The sequence below is a fragment of the Mya arenaria genome, chromosome 14, assembly GCF_026914265.1.
Source record: "Mya arenaria isolate MELC-2E11 chromosome 14, ASM2691426v1".
Classification (NCBI taxonomy): domain Eukaryota; kingdom Metazoa; phylum Mollusca; class Bivalvia; order Myida; family Myidae; genus Mya; species Mya arenaria.
Window position 1 is genome coordinate 34,812,877 of NC_069135.1, and position 12,606 is coordinate 34,825,482.

The following is a 12,606-nucleotide window of genomic DNA, read 5'->3' on the forward strand; positions in this document are numbered from 1 at the left end:
GAGTTACTCCCCTTTGATGTAAATTGACCATTTGCAATTTAAAAGGAGTCATTTGATGAAACACCAGCTCTAACATGTTTCTGGCATATTATTATTGTAAGTTATCATCGATACTAAGTTCATTATGTTACTTATTGTATTCATTAATGTACTGTACCAATTATTGTTTAGTATCGTTTCCAATGTTAATTATCGGGACAACATATTATTATTTGGTAAATATCTGAGTATGTCTCATTCATGTATTTCAGACTGTGTTCATTGTTAATCTAATAAAGAAACACAAAAAGACCACGTTCTTATATGAACACAGTAACACAATGCCAGTCGCACACTGCCCAATACCAGGATGCGAGTACGTGACGGAGGACGTTGAGGTAGCAATCGTGGCTGCACTTATTACGGCTCATTCCATGGTCCACGCCCCAGGCCCATCCGCCAAAATTGAGAGGGTCAAGCGACCAACAATTGCGTTAGCTGGTACCAGTGAGGACTGGGCTTATTTCTTATCGCGTTGGACAGATTATGTCGCTGCTACCAAACTCGAAGGTCGCACCAAAGTGGTTCAGTTATTAAAATGTTGTGATGAACCTCTCAGAAAGGACTTGACACGTACAAATGGTAACACCCTTACAGAACTTACTGCAGATCAGGTGCTCACAGCCATCAAGGCACTAGCCGTTCGCGAGGAGAATACAATGGTTGCAAGAGTTAATCTACATAACATGAAACAAGATCGTGATGAAACCGTGAGAAGTTTCGGTGCGCGTATACGTGGTCAAGCAGGTGTTTGCAAGTTTTATGTGAAATGTGCCAACTGTGCTTCAGACGTCAATTACACTGACGCCATTCTTCGCGATGTACTCACAAAAGGACTTGCCGACCCAGACATACAGCTAGACCTCCTGGGCGACAGTAACCAGGAGATGAATCTGGAGGACGTGTTTAAGTTCGTAGAAGCGAAAGAGGCGGGAAAGCGCTCAGCTTCGAAACTTTTGGACTCCAATGCAGTGGCAGCTGCAAGCAGCTCTTATCGAAAGCTCAAGCACGTAAATCAGCCGACGCCCAAGGACAAAACAGAAACATGCACATATTGTGGTACCAGAGGTCACGGAAAAAGCTCCACATCTAGTGTTCGACGAAATGAGTGCCCAGCATATGGACACATATGCGACTTGTGTAATCGCAATCATCATATTGAAAGTGTTTGTCGTAGTAAAGATAAGCCTAAACTTAACAGAAACATTAACACATTCTCAAAGAATTCAGCTGTATTTGATGCTTTATGTACTGTTAATGATACTTTTGTTAATGCCTTTGACGATTCTAGCACGTTAAGTGAGTCTGGTGTTGAGCGTGCATTACGCATTGACCACCATGTATATGATAAACTTTCAGACACATGGGTTAAGAAACGATCAGCCTCTCAACCATTTGTTAATGTTGTTGCTACAGTTTCTCATGATGATTACTCTGCCCTTGGTTTTGACTTGAAAAACAAATGCTTTATTTCAGCTACTATACCTGCCATGGCAGATACAGGATGCCAGAGTTGCCTAACTGGTTTGAAAGTCCTCAACAAGCTAGGCCTGCGCGAATCAGACCTCATCCCAGTGACCATGAACATGCATACAGCAACAAATGTTGGAATCAAGATCATCGGTGCTACGATACTCCGCTTGCGTGCCACTAACGATACAGGCATACCGATAGAGACCCGACAGATGACTTACGTATGTGATACCACTGACAGGATGTTCCTCAGCAGAGAAGCCTGCTCAGCACTAGGTATTATTCCCGATGCCTTCCCTGCGGTTGGTGCATACGCAGCAAATGCTGTCACGGTGAATCCCCACCCATCACCATTGGCAACGCATCCATGTGACTGTCCCAAACGCCAAATGCCCCCTCCCCCTCCCACAAGGATGCCATTCCCTGGCACATCTGAGAATTTACAGCGTTTAAAAACCTTCCTCCTAGACCACTACAGTGCTAGTACTTTCAACACATGTGAGCATCAACCACTGCCTTTGATGGACACACCCCCGATGAAACTCATGGTAGACGACACTGCGGAACCCATTGCCCATCATACACCCATACCTGTCCCTATTCACTGGCGTGAGTCGGTCAAGGCCGGTTTAGACCAAGATGTCCGTTTAGGCGTCATAGAGCCAGTCCCAATCGGTGAACCCGTGACATGGTGTCATAGGATGGTCATATGCGCAAAGAAAAACGGTGAGCCTCGCAGGACAGTCGACTTCCAAGCCCTCAATGCTAACGCAACACGTGAAACCCATCATACCCAATCACCATTTTACCAAGCCCGTTCTGTCCCACATGGCAAAAAGAAAACAGTGTTTGATGCTTGGAACGGTTACCACAGTGTACCAATACGCGAAGAAGACCGTCACCTGACGACATTTATCACTCCATGGGGACGATACAGGTATAAAACAGCACCCCAGGGGTACATTGCATCCGGTGACGGATACACACGAAGGTACGATGAACTTGTCTCAGACTTCCCTAACAAGACGAAATGCGTAGATGACGTGTTGCTATGGTCTGATTCCATAGAAGAAAGTTTCTTTCAGGCAGTTCGTTGGTTGGACTTATGTGGCAAGAACGGCATTACCCTAAACCCCACGAAGTTTGCCTTTGCTGAGGACACAGTAGAATTTGCAGGGTTTGAGTTAACACAAGACAACGTCCGTCCATGCAAGAAGTTCCTTCGAGCAATCCTCGACTTTCCAACACCGAAGAATATAACTGACATACGTTCGTGGTTTGGGCTTGTCAATCAAGTTGCGTATGCATTCAGTATGGCCGACAAGATGATACCATTCCGACAACTGTTGAAGTCAAATGTGCCATTCCGCTGGACAGAAGAACTACAAGACTTGTTTGAAGACTCCAAACGCGTCATTGCCGGTGAGATCGAAATGGGTGTTCGAATATTTGATCCTAACAAACCAACGTGCTTGGCAACAGATTGGTCAAAAGATGGCATAGGTTTCTTTCTGCTCCAGAAACACTGTCCCTGTCCCATTTCCAAACCATTTTGCTGCAATGATGGTTGGAAGATTACCCTTGTCGGAAGCCGTTTTACACATAGCGCAGAATCCAGATATGCCCCAATCGAAGGTGAGGCCCTAGCTGTGGCAGATGCTTTAGATAAGGCAAGGTATTTCGTTTTAGGGTGCAATCAATTGATCGTTGCTGTTGACCACAAGCCGTTGCTGAAGGTGCTCGGTGATAGATCTCTTGAGGACATCTCTAACCCACGTCTACGTAACCTGAAAGAAAAGACGCTGCGCTATAAGTTCCGAATAGTCCATATCCCTGGTGTCAAACATCGGGCAACTGACTGTTTATCTCGACACCCGACTGGCGACCCAGAAAAAATGGAACTCGCAGATGATATAGCTTCAGTACAGTCTCTTTTGCCTATTTTCACTCACAACCCTTCGCTGATGAATGGACTTCGTACCTCGGACACAGATTTGCTGATTGACGACACCGTGAAGATTGCAGCAGTTTCTTCATTGAATGCCATTCAATCAGTTACTTGGGATCGCGTTCGCGCTGCCACTTCAAGTGACCCAGATCTGCACACTTTACTGGGTATTATCGAGTCTGGTGTGCCGGACAATCGCCAGGAGATCCCAGCGACACTAAGAGAGTTTTTTTCCTTTTCGAGATCACTTGCACACGGCAGACGGAGTGATTCTCTACAAAGATCGAGTGGTCATTCCACCATCTCTTAGACAGGAGGTTTTGGACTCGTTGCATTCTGCGCACCAAGGTGTTACAGCGATGACGGCTAGAGCAGAATCCTCAGTCTTCTGGCCGGGAATTACACCAGCCATCAGTAATCAACGAGCAACCTGTCAGCATTGCAACCGTATAGCCCCATCTAACCCTAGCGCGCCACCAACACCATTGACAGACCCAGATTACCCATTCCAGTGCGTGTGCGCCGATTACTTCCACTATAAGGGCTGTAACTACTTATTGGTAGTCGATAGATACTCAAACTGGCCAATAGTTGAGCGAGCTCATTGCGGGGCTGATGGTTTAATAGAATGCCTTCGGCGTACCTTTGTCACATTTGGCATCCCTGATGAATTAGCCTCTGACGGGGGACCTGAATTTACATCCACCGCCACCCGCACGTTTCTAAAGAATTGGGGTGTCCACCACCGTCTCTCATCAGTTGCTTTTCCTCATAGCAACTGTCGTGCAGAAGTTGGGGTCAAAACTGTGAAACGCCTCATAATGGACAACACAAAACCAGATGGGGGTCTTGATACAGACTCTTTCCAACGGGCGATTCTGCAATACAGGAACACACCAGATAGAGACACCAAACACTCTCCATCCATGTGCGTTTTTGGTCGCCCTATTCGCGACTTCATTCCCATCCCACCTGGTCGATATCAACCTCATGCTACTTGGTACGACACCTTAACTTTACGGGAAGACGCACTTAGGAAGCGCCACATGAAAGAAAAAGAGAGATTATCACAACATACGAAACGTTTACCACCATTAGCTACGGGAGACCATGTCCGTATTCAGAATCAAATAGGCCAACATCCCCTGAAATGGGATAAGACTGGAACAGTCATTGAAGTCCGCCAGTTCGATCAGTACGTGGTCCGCATCGATGGATCAGGACGGGTCACACTCCGTAACAGGAAGTTTCTGCGACGTTTTGTCCCAGTTAATCCTACACCGTCTAGACTGACAATTGATAGAGACCTAGCGATGTGTCGACAATACCCCACACAGCCCACAACCGGGCCGGCGAATCAGCCAATAAATCCCTCATTGGACCCTGGTCATGAACAGATTCAAGGGAATACAACAAGTTCAACATCACTGCCTGCGACAACGGATGCATCGCATTGGAAGTCATCAAACCCTATGACGACCACCCCTCTTATCCACAGAATCAATAGTCGTCAACATACAGATCCACATATACCTACTACCACAGTCGGCGAGCCAGTGGAGCCAACTAACGACGCACCAGTCCCTCTTGTACCTCCACTCACATCTACCACACAACGAGATAACCCATCAACGAGCCAGTCTGTACATACCACACCTCTGCGAAAATCCAATCGCCCAACAAAAAAGCCTGCGTGGCATAATGACTTTGATATGTAGATGTCTTATCATAAAACACTTCTTGCGAGTCTGATAGACCGCAGTTTGATTCAAACTTCGTAATTATATCTGTTTGCATTGTTTAGCTGATATTTTTGCTTCAGTTTTCTGCCTAGTCAATTCTCTAGTCATTGTTATTCATAGCTACATTTTTTTTTTCACAACAGCCTTTATGTCATTATATTACAAAAGACTCGAAGGGGGATACATGATTATTGTTTATTGACACTAGTATTTGCATAGTAACTTCCCTTTATATTAAGACTGATACTTAGACATGCCAGAGTTACTCCCCTTTGATGTAAATTGACCATTTGCAATTTAAAAGGAGTCATTTGATGAAACACCAGCTCTAACATGTTTCTGGCATATTATTATTGTAAGTTATCATCGATACTAAGTTCATTATGTTACTTATTGTATTCATTAATGTACTGTACCAATTATTGTTTAGTATCGTTTCCAATGTTAATTATCGGGACAACATATTATTATTTGGTAAATATCTGAGTAGGTCTCATTCATGTATTTCAGACTGTGTTCATTGTTAATCTAATAAAGAAACACAAAAAGACCACGTTCTTATACTTTTAAGACCAATACCAACCAACAAACTGCTTTTTAAATTGAAACTTGTCGAGTGTAGCTTATCTATTGAACATTTATACTGGGAATGTTACAAGACACAACAGTTATGGAATAAATTAAACAATTTCATAGCTTCAACAACAATTAATATAATTAAAGGTAAACGTGAAGCTTTATCGGGAACAGTGACAAAAAACAAATACAACAACATATATGCAACTTTCTTATTATTCTAATGAAATTTATATACATTCAACCAATCATAATAATAGAACACTTTCCTTTGATGCATACTTGACGTATTTGAAATTAGGGATTAAAATAGAAGAACAAATTGCGTTGAACAATGACAACCTTGAAACCCACAACAAAAATGGGAAGTACTTAAACATACAATATAACTAAATGATAAAAACACAATTAGCCATACAAAGAAATCTTCGACTCAAAAAATTAAAAAAAAAAACATTAATGGAATATATAATCTTATACAGGGGACATCGATCGTATAAACATCATACGATCAGGTGTGTATGCAGTGTGTATGTGTGCGTGCGTGTGCGCGCGTGTGGGAGCGAGTGTATGTGTTTTTGCATGTGTGTGAGAGCATTATTGTTTCTGAATATATTTATATCCTATCAAAATACATAGATATGTTGTATATGTTTAGAATTTAAAACTTTACTGATATATATTTACACCTCAACTTCCATTCCTTAAATGAACTGCCTTTCGGCAATTGCGTTCATCAATCGATGAACGCAACATCTTCGGATATGTTCGGATCGCAATTCATCGCATAACAATATACATGAAAACTATTGATTTTGTTATTGTTTGTATTGTGTCACCAGGTCCCGTAAAATATAAATCAACATTTTAGAAAGTGTTAATTTGTTATATTTTAAACGTATTGCTGCCATCAGTGTTTAAATTAAACGTTTAAAAGTGATGTCCAGTGGTTGATCTTTTCCCGCGTTATTCTGACGTCATTTGAAAAAATTGTTTCCGGTAACAGTCGGGTCGTTGGGTAAGAAAGGATTACCGTACGGTTTTCTTAAATGAAATGAAGTATTTTGTTAACAATTCTTCAATAAAATAAGGAACTATTGGTGTAAATATAAGTAATGAATTGCGGGGTTGATGTCATTATCGGGGATATGAACGCAATTGGGCTGGTCAAAGTACGCGTGGAGTCCTTCGGACTCAACACACTTTGACCAGCCCAATTGCGTTCATACCCCGATAATGACATCAGCCCCGCAATTCATTCCTTAAATATATATCCATGTGAAAAATAAATGAGAAAAAAAAACATCGGCAATTTTCATATTTATATGTATACGACTTTGAAATATTTTGTTTACCTTTAAGTGTGCAATTACCATGTACATTTAGAATACAACCTACATTTTCATCCAATTGGAAGATTTTTTATCATAGTTTGAATATATAGACCAAATACTATGTAAACCTTTCTCTATGACGAATAAAAGACGTTTCTTTCTTTTTTCAAGTATTTTTTCACGTAAGAATCTCACCCGGGCAATTATCACTGGAGGCCTTACACGTCACCTTTCTGATGGGACCCTTGTCCCCGTATTCGCACGGGGTGATCTCGCCCTCCTCCCGTACACAGATCCGCACCTGGAGTCTGCGGAGACATAGTGAGAGTATACGTTTGTACTCGTTAAAGTAATCGTAAAACAAGTTATCTTAGCACTTTATATTGACTAAATCATTAGCGGTTCAAAGTAAACCGTCCATATGGCAGAACACAATACATTACACCAGAATGCACACTTTTTAGACTAGAATACGCCAGACGACAACGATACCGCATTGAGAGCCTGTATCTACTGTTCCTTTTATGGCTCAAGACCACAGTTATCTGCCCCCCGTTGACCCGGATGTGAATACAAAAAAAAATAGTGCTTGTGTTCAAGTATCAATATTTATTTAAAAATGAATGAAAAAGAAGCAAAAAAGGTTCTTTTTGCATAGAACTTGACTGAATTTGACACTCCATTGCAGAAATTGATAGTTTTCAGTGTAAATATTGGAAAAATCATAGCTTGTGGAAGTCTGAAAATTAGTTGTTTGTATCCGATTGACTCCTTGGCGGAAGGGTTATGTATTTGAAGTCAATTTTGACAGTCGGGTCACTGGTCAACATGGTGTTTTCTTGTGATTATATTTTGTGTCTTGACTTGTTCTAGAGAAGCCATGTCCTTGTTTTTCAATTGGGGTGTGTATAAAGTCAAAAGCCAGGTTAGTGTCTATATGAAACATATAGTAAAAATAACTGTGGTCTCACGCCTGATAGGGAGCGGGCTTCGTGAGTTGCGACCCTTGCATGCACGTATTTGTATATAGAGAGCATGCACATGATCTGCATCAATCGGAACACCTCGGCCAGTATAGAACAGAATATTTTTCGAAGATTGCATGAGATGACCGAGTTGTTACGATTGAACTTGCAGCTGCAACGTCTTACATTACAGTTGTATGTGTAGTTTTATTCCCTTTTTTCGACTAATAACATCTTCTCTTTGAAAGTGAGTTCGAGGTATCTGTAAATGTAGCATTCGGAACTCCTCTACCATTTCTCGTCGAAAACAACCTCGGATGTACTATAGAGAGTTTACAATATAAGAAAAAAAACTACCCTGCAATAGATCGCGTAGTAATTTCAATTTGGCAGTGCAACTTCATGGCTTTACTCTTTGGAATCATGAGTATTTATGCAATTATATATTTCAATAGCAATCAATTTCGACTTTTCATACACAATTCACCTTAAAACACTTCAATTAAGTAATACTATAATTTTCAATATTACGAACTACTTCTGCGGATGTACCAGCATAAATCCGAGGTTGTTTTCGATAGAAAATGGCCGAGGAATCCGAATGCGGATAAAGGGCAAACCATGCCAAATCGTAATTTTTAAGAGACTTATGCTGTTATGGCGGGAAGCTTTTTAAAACAATTCGATACAAGCCTTTAAATACATTTCTTGTTCAATACCGATTCCATGTATAAATAAATACTGTATTTAACGAAAGTTAAAAATAGTTTTGATAAGATTTTCTTCAACAAATCACCTTTAAACAATACAAATGTATTCATTACATATTATTTTTTATATAACAGCCATCTGCCAAGACCAAACTTTGAGAATTCGTGCCAATATATGGTTTTCACGTGGACTCACTTTTCCCCTTCTTTGCATATGTCTCCTCCTGCAATGTGTTCATGCCCGAGACAATTACAGGCCGGTGCGCTACACAGGGTCGCGTCTTGCCACTCAGTCCAGTTGGCTGAAATACGGGTAGTGCAGACGTCAATTGAGTGTTAAAAACTGATCAAACGTCAACGTCAATAAACTATGAATCTAAAACATTTGGTGTTCACCACAAAGATATGTATTGTGGTGCTAACTTAAGACTTTTTAGTCAATGTTAATAATGAGCATGTGTTATTTCCCCCTACGTATCACATATAGACACTTAAATGAGTCGCTGTTTACTTACACACTGCATTTGACCTTGAGGTTCACGGCAACCTTCATTTCTGGCAAAGGATTTAAGTAGAATACCTAATCATGGCAAATCCAAAGTATTACACCCACACCTGTTTTCTGGCAAAAGATTTACGTAGAATACCCTAATCATGGCAAATCCAAAGTATAACACCCACACCTGTTTTCTATGTAAGTTTTATATATTACAAGCGCGTTTATCAAGAGCCAGTTTGGGATTACGCAAACGGATGACGAACAGCATTATTAATCCCTTCACCCCTACCCCATTTCAGTTTTTTTTTCTTCAGATTTTGAGTTTTCGGTAAAACACAAACTGCGACCTGTTTAAATTTCATTTCGCTACTGCATTTTTGCGTACAGTCAGTTACGCACCTGTATTATTAGAAAAGCACGTGAAAATGCACTGTACTATTTTCCAATAGGTTCCTTTTGCGTGTTGCTTGAAAGAACCCTAAACGGAAGAAAGCTATGTCAGATACCATTCGGAACTCTTCGGCCATTTATAATCGAAAACGACCTCGGATGTAAAATGGACGTTTTACAATGTCAGAAATCTAAACACTTTAACTACGATGGAAGTAGACCGCGTAGTAATTTCAAATTAGAAGCTAATTTAATGAGTTTACTCTTAAGGATCATAATTATTTATGCACTGATACACTTCAGTGGCAATCAATTAGGACTGTTAGGCAATACACAAAACACGTGAAAACACTACAATTTAGTAATCATGACTATAATCAAAATTTAAGAACTACTTCAACTGATGTACTGCCATACATCCGAGGTTGTTTTCGATGGAAAAATAGCGAGGAGCTCCGAATGGTGAGAAACAGGGCGTTAAAATCCTTGCTCTATCCCTTGGTTCACAGCGTGCCCAGTGTAAAGCACCGATATATTTGAGACAGTTGTTCTGGGTTTAAAAATGAATATACCATGATCAACCCTAATGAGCAACAACGATCAGGGGCGTTGCTGACTACGCAAATACGCAATTGTGTAATGAGATTTTGACCGGTCGAAGTTTTTGCCATACAAAAAAAAATGTTTGAAATAAAAGACAAAGGGGAGTAGGGGGTGAAGGGGTTAATATGCTGTCCGTCCATGAACTAATTTCGATCTGCGTAATCCCACACTGGCTTTAGCTACGCGCCTGGCGATAGAGCCACTGGTAAAAAAAATAATAACGCGGACGGGATTGAAAACCAGTGCTATAATAATAATAATAATAATAATAATATCTTTATTTTAAGAAGGTGACATATTAAGATCATGTACAAAACTACAGAATCTTATTTTCGATATGGCCCTCTGAAACAGAATGAAAATATGGCAAATAATCATAAGACAAACATGAAGACGATGCTAACAACGATGACGATGATGATGATGATTATAAGTATGCTGTTGATGCTGACGATAATGATGCATATGATGACATGATGATGATGTTGAATCAATATTAGACAGATACTCTCAGTTAAATATAATTATGAATAAAACATCACAATTTGTATAATCACAAGTTTCCTATGAGGTACTGTTTGACCTTTATTTTATACGTATTAAAGTTTTTTGATTCTCGTATTTCCAAAGGTATATTATTCCAAACAATTCTGCTGTAATATGTAAACGATGCTTTCATATAATTAGTACGAGGTCTAGTTTGTAAAACAATATCTTTGTGTGCCATTGATCTTAGCATATATACATTATTGTCTGAAACTGTTACTAATTCTGACATATATGATGGAGCCATGCTATTCAACGTCTTGTAAACTAATACTGCTGCGTGGTATTTACATCTATCCGAGAAGTTTAGCCATTTTAGTTCTTTAAATAGATTTGTTGATGAATCTCGTTTAGATTTACCAAGTATGATTTTTGCAATTCGTTTTTGTAAGTTATTTATTTTATTCACATATGAATTGGTTCCCTTGCCCCAGACCAAGCAGCCGTAATCAAAATTTGGCAGAATATATGCATTGTAAAACATTCGTTTTGTATCAGGTGTGAGGAAATATATTATATTTTTTAGAAGTGCAATTTTCTTATTCAGATTTTTACAAACATAATCGATTTGCACATGCCAGTTTAGTGTATTATCTATATACAACCCTAATAACTTTTGCACAACAACATTAACTATTTGAACATCATTAATACAAAGTTCAAGATTCCCAGTGTTTTTTAATTTATTTGCAGACCCTATTAACATGCATTTAGTCTTGGAAGGATGCAATGACATATTATTTAGTTGACACCACTTATTAACATAATTTAAATGATGTTGTAATTTATTTTGAATATCCGTCAACTGATATCCAGATTCATAAAGTGTTGAGTCATCTGCATATAGATCTATATTTAATGTTGGATGCATAACTGCAATATCATTTATGTATAAAATAAAAAGCAAGGGTCCCAGTATGGAACCCTGTGGTACCCCAGATGTAACAGTGAGTTTTTGCGATTTAATTTTGCCAATCTTTACAATTTGGTTTCTATTTTCAAGATATGATTTAAACAAATTCAATGCTATTTCAGAAAAATGATACAGTTTCAATTCATAAAGAAGAATTTCATGATCAACTAAATCGAAAGCTTTTCAAAAGATCAGATCGCAAGATTTCATATTTAATGCTGTTTATGCCGAAAAACTCACTTTTAAAAACTTCTTTAAAGCGTTAGTAATGCTTTTAGCCATAAAACATTAATTTCCGGACGTAAATATGAAAATGCGATCTGATCTTTTGTCAGCAGTCTTATATCAGTGGTTTTTAGACATTTGCGCAAAAATTGTCTCATTCCAAGATAAAAAAAAAGTTGTCAGAACTGGCAATCTGTGAGAGTGCACCTTTAAAAAATAAATGACATTCCTGATAGCATGATCTCTGAAACATATTTTCTTCTTAGCATACTCCCTAAAATTATAGTTATGTTTCTCCGTATATATTCTATACCCCTTAGCATATTCTCTAAATATGTCTATGTTTCTATGTTTCTTAACATAATTTCTAAACATATATCTTCGCTTCGTAGCATAATCTTGCATCAACCAGCGTATGTAACAAATTGTAGTAATGTCAAGAAATTATGGTGAATACTGAGCGAGTGTTAGAAATCGACTGTAGATTTTAGCTTGCAAACAGTATTCCATGCCATTCTATGGATTTATTCAAAATACGCGAATTTTAGTACCTACGAAATTGTCCTTATTCAAAAAACCACGAAATTTCAAGCCTACGAATATAAATGATTTCACAGTATATAGATCATGAACTATTGAGCAT

At 39.2% G+C, this 12,606-nt stretch overlaps 2 protein-coding genes across 2 annotated transcripts in view; one reads left to right on the top strand and one right to left on the bottom strand.

Annotated features, from left to right (window-relative positions):
- Positions 1 to 12,606, bottom strand: part of LOC128218293 (coadhesin-like) — a 36,285-nt gene that overhangs the window by 23,018 nt on the left and 661 nt on the right. The window contains exons 2-3 of the mRNA XM_052925939.1: positions 8,984 to 9,089; positions 7,308 to 7,420 (exon numbers count right to left, since the gene is read on the bottom strand). Coding sequence (XP_052781899.1) covers positions 7,308 to 7,420; positions 8,984 to 9,089 — 219 coding nt within the window. The remainder of the gene's footprint in view (positions 1 to 7,307; positions 7,421 to 8,983; positions 9,090 to 12,606) is intronic.
- Positions 22 to 3,771, top strand: LOC128218292 (uncharacterized). Its single transcript, XM_052925938.1, has 2 exons — positions 22 to 96; positions 252 to 3,771. The coding sequence occupies exon 2, from the start codon at positions 321 to 323 to the stop codon at positions 3,768 to 3,770; it is 3,450 nt and encodes a 1,149-aa protein (XP_052781898.1). The 5' UTR covers positions 22 to 96; positions 252 to 320; the 3' UTR covers position 3,771.

What these genes read in the sequence shown, in the direction of transcription:
- LOC128218292 (XM_052925938.1), top strand. Translation starts at nt 321, where the DNA reads ATGCCAGTCGCACACTGCCCAATACCAGGATGCGAGTACGTGACGGAG.